This window comes from Ammodytes marinus (assembly GCF_949987685.1).
Source record: "Ammodytes marinus genome assembly, chromosome: 17".
Taxonomy (NCBI): Eukaryota; Metazoa; Chordata; class Actinopteri; order Uranoscopiformes; family Ammodytidae; genus Ammodytes; species Ammodytes marinus.
This window is the reverse complement of record NC_137221.1, coordinates 22,001,392-22,012,147: the sequence shown is the minus strand read 5'-3', so window position 1 is coordinate 22,012,147 and position 10,756 is coordinate 22,001,392. Positions and strand designations below refer to the sequence as shown.

At 40.1% G+C, this 10,756-nt stretch overlaps 1 protein-coding gene across 1 annotated transcript; it reads right to left on the bottom strand.

Moving 5' to 3' along the window:
- Nucleotides 1–1,342: 1,342 nt before the first annotated feature.
- On the bottom strand, nt 1,343–6,458 carry ccn2b (cellular communication network factor 2b). Its single transcript, XM_080045150.1, has 5 exons — nt 6,354–6,458; nt 4,620–4,818; nt 3,691–3,945; nt 2,869–3,104; nt 1,343–2,292 (listed from the first exon to the last, which is right to left on the bottom strand). Exons 1-5 carry the CDS (start codon nt 6,405–6,407, stop codon nt 1,987–1,989), a joined length of 1,050 nt encoding a protein of 349 aa, XP_079901276.1. The 5' UTR covers nt 6,408–6,458; the 3' UTR covers nt 1,343–1,986.
- Nucleotides 6,459–10,756: the final 4,298 nt, after the last annotated feature.

Here is a 10,756-nt window from a genome sequence, read left to right as displayed (position 1 = left end):
ACTGACAGATTCAAAGGCAAGATTGATGGTGAACACACCTGCATGGATGTGTCCATTGAATAACTGTTATACCCGGTTATGTCCATAATAACTAAATTAGCTGTGTTTATTTCACCATACAAACATGTATACATACATACACACACACACACACACACACACACACACACACACACACACACACACACACACACACACACACACACACACACACACACACACACGTTGTGCTCCCGATCTCCATTGTTCATGCTATGAGAATAGACTAATTTAACGAAGCTTTTGTTCAAGGTTTGTGTGGCTTTCTGGCTACCTGTAACTCTTTCTCTTTGGGTTTCAATAATTAATTTATGTAAATTCAAGCTGCTGCCTCATCTGTCTGGACTTGGGACCATGGGTGACCATGCTTTGCCGCGTCTGTGGAATAAGCCAGTGACCGCCAAATATATTGATATTGTAATTTACCGGGGCAAATTTCCAAGCAGAAATGTGCAATTAATCAGTTTAATAAAACATTGAACTGAACCTGCAGTGAACCTGGGGCTTTTGGCGTCCGAGGCCCCCCGATTACTTACCTGTTGGTAATACAATAATTAACAATATACTCATACATTATCCTCCTTGTGCGCAGCCATGACGGAGCACAGAGAAACAAGACAAAACATACAATGAATCTATAAAAAAATATACTTTGTTTATTGTAAAAGAGGATAAAGTGCAACAGACAATAACTCACTGGTATTTCAGTCAGCTGGTCACAGTGAAGAAAACAAATAGTATGATAAGAGTTACAGTTTTACACCTTGTCAAACAAGTTCAAAACAACATAAATACAGTACAAACCTGTACACACTCTTACAATATTTACACCAGCTATATTTGGGAATTGCCAAATTCGTCCATCTCTCGAATAACCCAGTAAATAGCAGTAACTACTTTGTCAACATCTATCCATCTATCTATCTATCTATCTATCTATCTATCTATCTATCTATCTATCTATCTATCTATCTATCTATCTATCTATCTATCTATCTATCTATCTATCTATCTATCTATCTATCTATCTATCTATCTATCTATCTATCTATCTATCTATCTATCTATCTATCTATCTATCTATCTATCTATCTATCTATCTATCTATCTATCTATCTATCTATCTATCTATCTATCTATCTATCTATCTATCTATCTATCTATCTATCTATCTATCTATCTATCTATCTATCTATCTATCTATCCATCCATCCATCCATCCATCCATCCATCCATCCATCCATCCATCCATCCATCCATCCATCCATCCATCCATCCATCCATCCATCCATCCATCCATCCATCCATCCATCCATCCATCCATCCATCCATTTTATTCTTTTCTCTTTTCATCTTCAGACCATAGTGTCAGATTGGAGAACTAAATGGAAAGTCGTCAGTAGAATGGGAAGCTCATGTGGGTTCTAGTTCAGAGTGGCTCTTGTGTTGTGTGCAGAGAAAGAACAATCGGACATGTTTTCCTTACATGTCTTCGTCCGTTCGTCTGTCAAACCAAGTTGCCCATGTACCTGTAGGCCTACTGGCTGGACACGGCTGCGTTTTAACAATAAATAAAATGTATTGCTTTCCCTCGTCGCTAAACTTGAGCAGGACCAAAGGACTGCTGCCAATGAATCATTTTTGGTTAGACTCCTTTTGTGGCTGGGGGACTATGTTTGTGTGTGTTTGTGTGTGTTTGTGTGTGTGCCTTATTTTTCCAAGCATGTATGTCCACAAGTCTCCAATTGGCTGAATGACTACACAACTGTTCATCTCCGTCCAAAAAAAAAATATATATCAAGAAATTGATGTCTCCTTAAAACAGTAATAAATTACGCTACGTGAACCTAAAGTTAAGACGTGATAACACTGAAGTGCAGGTGTGTAGTTGTAGCCCTGATTTGAATCCTCTGTGAATGTGTGTGTTCGTCGCTAAACAACCTCCCATCAAATATCGTTTTCATAGTCTCCGGTCATCCTGCGCGTGTTGGAAGCCAGGAATATGTCATTGTCTTGTGGACAGTCCAGGTGGCAGGAGCACGCCTTGATGAACATCATCTTCTTGGTGAAGAAGTCTCCCTCCGGACAGAGGAACTGCACCTCAGCGGTGACCGTGCGCTGTGGAGTGCAGCAGCGGTTGTCGGTGCAAACGCCACAGAACTTTGGTTTGTAAAGCCTGGTGCTGGAGCAGCCCGACAGCTCAAAACGCATCTCCTGCTGGACCTTTGGTGTCCGGACACATTTCTTCCCTTTCTGTGGGAGCATCATCATAGATTCACTGTACTGTACTTGGTCATATTTATGGCTGTTATGATGTATTGTAGCATGTAGTACATGATATATAGTATGCATGGGTATCAGGACACAGCTCTAGAATGGTTAGGTTATACTACAAAAGGAACTTCTATTTATTGTTATGTTAAAGTTGAAGTCAGTGATTCTGGAGAATGCTTTTGGACAAAAGCACTTTTTTTCAAAATCAGTGAACGTCTCATCATGATCCACTTACCTGTATGTACTGTGTGTGCACTGAAAAAATCCACTGCTAATACACAGCCTAGGCTCTGTAAACTGGTATGTAAACAAAGGGGGCCAACAGTAGCTAGCAACATGCCCGTTTACAGAGCCTAGGCTGTGAATAAACACCGTAATCTTTTTCAGCACAAAAACAGTACTTACATGCAGCGGATCATGAGGGTATTCACTGAGTGCTAGTGCCTCGTAAGAATTGCATTTCATGGCTATTGTCTTTTCTAAAGGTCAGCTTTGAACTAACAACCCCTGGCAGGAGACATTTACTTCTAGACTGAGAGTGTAACAGACACTGACCTTAATGTCTCTGTCCTGCTGGCTGTTGCAGGGTCGGACCATACAGATCCTGGTCTGTCTCTCCAGCTGGCAGCGCTGGTTGTCGTTGGTGACGCGGGAGGAGACGGCCATGCCGCAGGTGGCCGAGCACTCACTCCACTCTGTAGTCTGGACTATGCAGTTACCTGTGGGGCTTTCTGCTAGCGCTCCCTGAGAAGAGCCTCTGGATGAGGGCAAGGGACGAGTGTGAGAGGCTCCTGGAAGAGGAGGAGGAAGGAGGGGTGGAGAAAAAGGGATGAAAAAACGGTAGTGAGAAAGAAGATCATTGCAAAAAAAAAGATGAGGGGGAAGTCAACTTAACATAAACTGAATGGGGCCTTAGCTCTGTTATTAGGTTCTGTTAACAATAGCTTTAAATCTGCTCGCTTGTGGTCAGGGTTAGGGTTAGGGTAATAAAGGGTAGTAAATGAGTTGACCTATTGCTGGCAATGCTGGGTACTCAGAAGTTACAGTATAAACTGCACATGTGGTTTAGTCATAACCCTGGTTGTAATGTCCCGTAGAATTGCTGTGGCTATCACGGGCAAGACTGATTGATATTTGTTCCGTGCGACATTTTTGAATCATGTCCATGGAACAATGCCACTATCCCGGTGTGAGAGTTTAAGTTGTGATACATACTATATACATTGACTACATACACAAAAATAATTTAAATGTGTATATCCTGTGAAGCATATTATAAAACAGTCAATCAATCTAAAACAGTTGAATGCTTACTCTAGGTAAAACTAAAACGAAAAAAATATGACTCTAAAAGAGCAGTTCATGTGACACACTGACCGGCCATCACTGACTGGAAGTGTTGGTCCTCGTGAGGAGTCTGCTCACACACCCACTCCTCACAGCATCTCCCAGGGATGGTGATGCGTCGTGGGTAGGGGCAGTCAGGGGAGGGGATGGGCATGTCCCTGGAACACAGCGGCACACAGCCGATCTCTCCGTTCATACACACACAGCGGTGCTTACAGCTGGGCTGAAAGGACTCCCCACTGCGGTACGTCAGCCCTCCCAACTCACACCCCTCACCTTCCTGAGCTGCAGGCATCAAGAAAACACACAGCACTCTATTCAATCCTCGTTCTGCATACTAAAATATATAGTAGGCAGAATAAACAAATTAAATATCAAATGATCAGCTTCTTCACTTGTGTGTTTTTGTATACTTTTCTTATGTTATATTACATTATTGAATGTTGAACTGCTGCTGTTATTGTTGTTCATATGACAAGTAAACAATCTTGAATCTCTTGAATCTTGAATCATGAGCGAGTTAAATAGAAAGAAAGTAGTTATTGTTGTGTGTTTTTCAAAATACTTTCTGTAATTAACAATAAACTAAAAAGCTATACTGGCAGACATTTAGAAGATCACATTTCAGCTTCTCTTTCCTCTTTACACACTACTTTTTTTAAACTTTTTTTTTAATGTACAGCACTTTGGCCAAGTATTGTTGTGTTTTTAAATGTGGACAGGATTATTGGAGCGATTGTGATGATGGCTGAAAGGGAAAGAACTCATGAATGCTCACTGGACTCAGCTAACATCTCTAGCATCTTTAACGTTTTGAGCTTTTTTACATTTTTCATATTGCCCTCCAATGTTCTGCACTTTAAAATGTGTCCGACCACAAGGCCATTCAATCAGCTCCTTGACAGAATCGAAATGGAAATATTCCAAGGAGAGTGTATAAAAGGAGAATGTATTATTACCCGTGCATATTCCCGTGTCAGTGTGACAGTAGAGCTGCTTGTGATGATCGCAGGGCTGCAGCAGTGAGCAGGCCTCTCCCTGCTGCCTGGCACACAGCTTACAGCAGCCACAGCCATCCAGCACCAGGCTGCTCCCCACAGGGCAGGCAGGGGGCTGGGCAGGGCAGGCACAGGGCTGGGGACACTCCTGCCCCATTGTCTGCAACACACACACACGCACGGGCACGCACACACACGCGCACACACACACACACACACACACACGCACGCACGCGCGCGCACGCACACACGCACGCACACACACACACACACACACACACACACACACACACACACACACACAGACCACAGGGTAAGATTATATATAACAAGAAAAGCAAGTGTAGTTTATAAGTGTTTTTGATACCAGAGCATGAATTTGCCTAATGTGACACAAGCAGCTGCTCTGGTGATAAGGAAGCACCAGAGATCATATTGTAAAATCGGTCTGTAAATAGGCAACTGTCTGCTTAACATCCCAACATAAGGAAAATGTTTTATTTATAGCTTGTTGTACTGTCCCTAATTGGCCAACAATAAATCCATACAAAGGTTTGCAGTATTCATATGCATCTACTGCAACCTCCTAACAGCACACACTGTGTATCAATTTTCTGGTCAGTCACTTCTATTAAGGCGAGTTCTACAAGCAGGCACTTCCACTTAGTCAAGTTAAACATCTTAAATCTACTTGGTTGAGCCAATGACAAAAAAAAACACTTCTTTAAATGTATATACAGTATGAGGACCAGTTTCAATGTAAAGCCTAATATTGGGCATCTTCAAGCATACTTGTAGTTGTCCATGTGTATGGAGTTAGTGAATAAATTGTAACATAAAAGTAAGTGTATACTTCTTCCTGCTCCTTTTCAGGCATATCACATCAATAGAGATCATTTGTTTTCTTTTTTTTTCTTTTTGTGAAGTCATTTAAGCATAAATTTTGTTTATTGTATTTTTATGCTTTTCATTTAGTTTTGTATTGTTTTTGATATGTCTGAAATAATAAAAAAAAATAAAAAATAAATAAATAAAAGTAAGCTTTTAGAGCTACACTTATGACGCCTTAATAGCTTAGTAGGCCAAACATATTTGCAAAAAAAGGCAAAACAAGTACTTTTTTTTTTACAGTATAGTTACCATAAAAATTTAAAATACCAAACATATTAAATAACCACATATAATGTTAGAGGTAAAGTGATAATGCATTTTAGCAAAGCAGATACTTTCTTATAGTGGATATAATAAAGTTTTCCGGTGTGAGGCTGTAAGGTTATTGTTTTGGTCTGGTTCAATGAAGTGAAGTGTTCAGAGTGCCACAAGATGGCGACGCCAGACTGTGATGACATGGACCAGCAAATATGTTCCATGTTTTGCTTCCTTTCCACTGAGGAGCATCAGAGGTGGAAGATTTTTTTTGGGAAAGGACAAAATGACACCAACAGATGGTAAATGGTAGAAAGAGAAATTATGTTGTAGAAGTATGAGAGCTGCTAAATATTTCTACCCATAATGCCACAATCCATGAGGTTCTTCATGATGGTATGACTACACCCCACAGTAATGTCTCACTCTCACGCTGAATAAAAATACAAATTTTCTCGCCAGAACAATATCCACCTTTAAATTGATCTACAAATTACTTTTTTTAATTTCAACACATTATATATGTTTGTTAAAAGAAAAAAAACTTACCAAAGAGATAATAGTGAGTAGAAGAGAGAACGCGGCTGAAGTTTCCACAGACATGTTTCCACTCAGTATAGTGCTGGTTCCTTGTTGCACTTGTTATTGTCCGTGCAGCAGTAGCAGATGAAAACCTGGGAGGAGAGAGTGGCTTAAATACCAGCGCAGTGTGGGGTGTGGCCCCGAGAAACCAGAGCCATGTCTCTTCATACTGGTGGGTGGAGGTGGGCTAATGTGGGCCACTGGTGTGTTGATTTTTGAAGGGGAACTTACAGTAGCGTGGTCATTTAGAATGTAAATTTGCAATCCTCTTAACAATGTACATCAGCCTTTAGAATGGCTTTGACTATTTTCTGTAACATATGACTTTTTGAAGCCATGAGCGATATTATAGCTCCACAGGGGGACACAAGGGATCCAGTTTGAGATCCAGGAATGTTGGTGACCGAATTTGGAAATAGGTCGCATGTATTAAAGGAGATGATTTTGGAAAATGAGTTGAACATTTCACAAAGCTGTATTGACTTTTATGAAATACTTGATTCCATAAATCAACACTTAAAGAATTGGTACAGTTGGTACTCCATGAGAAACACAAAGGCTGAAGCTCACCATCCCCTTTTTGTACTCGTGTGTTGCATTGCTGCACAACCTTTCTCTATCCTTACCTCAACCAGACCACATGTATAGTGTTGGATAGTAGCCAGAACAAACACAACTTTTCACTATGAAAATGAGTGTGTCCTTTAACTTTAAATCTCTTTTTCTGTAACTTGCTTTGGAGATTTTCATTTTCATATCAAACTGATGGTCAACACTTGATAGTCCCCTTGCACATCCATTGAAAACCCCCTCACCAATCACACACCCATAATACACAACATACAATAAAACGTATGTCCATTGATCCATGGCCCCAGTTCACACTAGGGTTCCAACTTATCCAGGATTGACAGATTGCTCCTCAAAATTGCTTCAAATACCTAACCTAACTACTAACTGGATGAGAATAAACAGGACTATTTTCCCCTGATAACAGCATGATATAGCCTCAATTGGTTAAGCCACATTTGAAGGTACCCAGGGCCCTTAGCTTAAGTGTTCAAAGACACCAAATCTCTTCTTGTTTTTTCTTACAGATATCAACACACTCTGAAATCCCCATGTACTGCCAACTCCCTCCCTGCTCTGGTAGGATCCCAGACGTTGTGTGAGGGCTGACCGGCTTACTGTATGATCCACTTCCTGAAACCACCTGCTGAGTAGGCCTATATAGCTAGACTAAAGAGTCTGTGTCACAATCTGAAAGCACTCTTTTTTTATCTCAGGCCCGAGTTGTGTTTGCTTGTGCCGATGACCTCACCTTTCTAAAGCGCTGACTGGTGTTATTAGAGCTAGCTTAGCCCCTGACTCAGGAGGGTGGAGTTATCAAAGAGTGATTAGGGCCCAGACATAATGATCACATTCGGTAACTTTCCCTGCTGAAATATCACAATATGAAGGCTTCTCATCAAACTGTGGGGTTTTCTTTAACGTCTGCCGCTCTGAGAAAGATAACCCCAAGGATATTGATATGTTGCACCTGAACCAACAATGGAGATTGGTTGTTTCTTTATCAACTGGTTTTGAGACAATCGGTAAAATAACCACTTCTACACACCAGCACTTTGGAAAAAATTAATCTGAACATTATTAGCATAGGCTCTAGAGGCTTTGGGGCATCTGTGGCGAAGTGGGTAGGGCGTTCGACCCTCAACCACAGGGTCGTTGGTTCAATCCCCCCGTCTCCCTGCCACATGTCGAAGTGTCCCTGAGCAAGACACTGAACCCCAAGTTGCTTCCGATAGCAAGCCTGCTATGTGTGTGTGAATGGCAACGTGGGAATGGGAACAGATCTCCCGTGAAAAATAGTCTGCGGTCTCAATGGGATTTATCTGTATAAATAAAAGGGAAAAAAATAAAAAGAGATTACAAGTTTCCCTGGCGTTTGCCCTCAGGTAAATACTGTTATTAATGGCTGTGTGTCATATAATGTGAGCTTTATACACCCCCTGTACATTAACCCTCTCAACGGTAAACATACACTCTGTTGTATGTATGTCATTACAGGTTCATCGAATAGAAGTGACTTAGCCCAGTGAAGTAGATAGCTCTTGTTGAAAAGAGATAACAGAGGTAATGTGTTAGCATGTACTGCTAGCATGTACATGTAGCAGAGTATGTAGGCCTAATGAAAACTCGGTGTAAAGATGTGAAACGTTAGTCAAGTAATGTGTTGTGGTAAAAAGAAACATAATACATGTGCATTTACAACATGTAGTTAAGGATTGTTAGCAAAATATTACACACTCAGGATGTTAAATCGGGGGTTAACATGGATATATGGACATGGGCATAAATAAAAAGATGCACACCACACTCAGGCGACGTGTCTAGTGTGAATAAGGTCTTTAGAGGGAAGGGTCACTACAAATCCATGCAAAGTTGTTCTGTGTCATCACGTTTTATCCTATGATGAAAAATGTATATACAGCATTCTGTACTGAGTGTTCTGCACAGATATAACGTGTTTAGTCTTGCTTAAAAAAAAAGTTCACAAATGTGCTGTCCACGATCCCTCACAAACACTTTTAAGTACATTGGAATAAATGCCCTTAATCATAAGATACAGAGGCCTTCTTCCATTTACACATGTCCTCAGATCTTTCAAATTCTAAAAAAGAAAAAAAAAGCCAGAGAAATAACAGTTGACAAAGCCGTGCTTCTTGTTCATGGCAGGAAGTGCCAGTCAAACCACAGGAATGCAAAGCACTTGAGCAGACATGGGTTTCTACTAACCAGAGGAAAGCAGCTAGAGGTATAAGGTCTTTGTCCTCAACAGTTTTAATTTACTGTAATACATTTTTGGAAGCATTGCAGACGGTTCATCCGATCCACATAAACAGAGGGTGGATTAGTATGCAGAAGAACATGCACCTTTTAGTGAAGATACTGGACTTTGTGTCTCATCACAATGCAAGTTACCTTTTTTGGCTCAATAACCCTAGCCACACATTTAAACCTGTTTATTTGCAAATATCCTTCCCAATTCTTTGATATACTACAGAGTTGAAAAGATAAGTGATTGGTCGGTCTGTCCAACAGTTTGGTCCAGAGTAAGACATGATGGCCGTCCTATTCAGAAATAATATTCACATGGTTACATATTTATCATGAAAACTACATAGGCTACATGTACCAAAGATGATGATGAGACTAACCTGGTTAAATAAAGGATAAATAAAAATAAATAAAAAAAGATGGTGTACTATTCCTTCCAATGAAAAGTAAACCGCTAGCAGCAATAACATATCAAAGATATAGGAAAGATTAATCTCACACCAGAGACCATTTTTGAACAGAAAGAAGTTACCATTTCCTCTTATATACTTGTTATCATCATCATCTTCTTCTGATGATGATGATGATGATAATGATGATGATGATTTTTATTGAAGGTTAGCAACCAGTTTAAAGGAGCATTACCACCACCCACCAGATCGAACAAACGCAAACAAACAAATGAATAAAACTAAAAAACTAAAACATTCTAACAACCCCATTTCTTTCAATTATTTAATATTGTGTTTACGCATTCCCCCATGCTGCCTCTCCAAGTAAAATTCCAACTGTGAAACTTAAACCAACGTGACCACTGTATATTGAAGTCATGTGATAACAGCTGAACCATCTCCATGACAACTGACCAATATCCTCCTGCTAATCTCAGGTCATGAGGTTTGTTTACAAGCTGAGCGCCCCATGACACCCCAGACTCTTCAATAGAAAAAACAAAAGGAACGCTTCATGAAATGACTTAAAGAGCAACAACCATGTTATTCTGAATCAACCAATGGAGCTACATAGTACACACACAGCAACTTCTGTAGCTTTTTTACCTTTAACTATAGGGATGGGCTCGATCCAATCCAATAGAAGTCTGGGGTCTGATATGGCTGGAACTCATCTGATGTCGAACTGACACCACGATTCTCTTCTGATCCAATTTTCATAATCTGTGTTTTTTTTAAACAATGTTGAACAAAAATTATTATATATTCTCCAAACATATCTAGTTCCAATTATTTATTCAATTAATATGCAGGTTTTCCAATGTGTATGTTTTACTGTGTTTTTACTGTGTCATATTGTTGTTGTCTACTGGTTAAGCAAAATGTAGCACAATGCCCAAGACAAATTTCCTTAACAGGACAATAAAGTTTACCCTTACCTTACCTTACCTTACCTTACCTTCCATTTTTTTTTAAACAATTGTAAAAATGAAAACAAACACATTGCTAGTGGTTCAGTGTAAGACATGTATCAATACGGATCCCATATTGCTTAAGAAGTGCATCAGGGTATGTATGTTG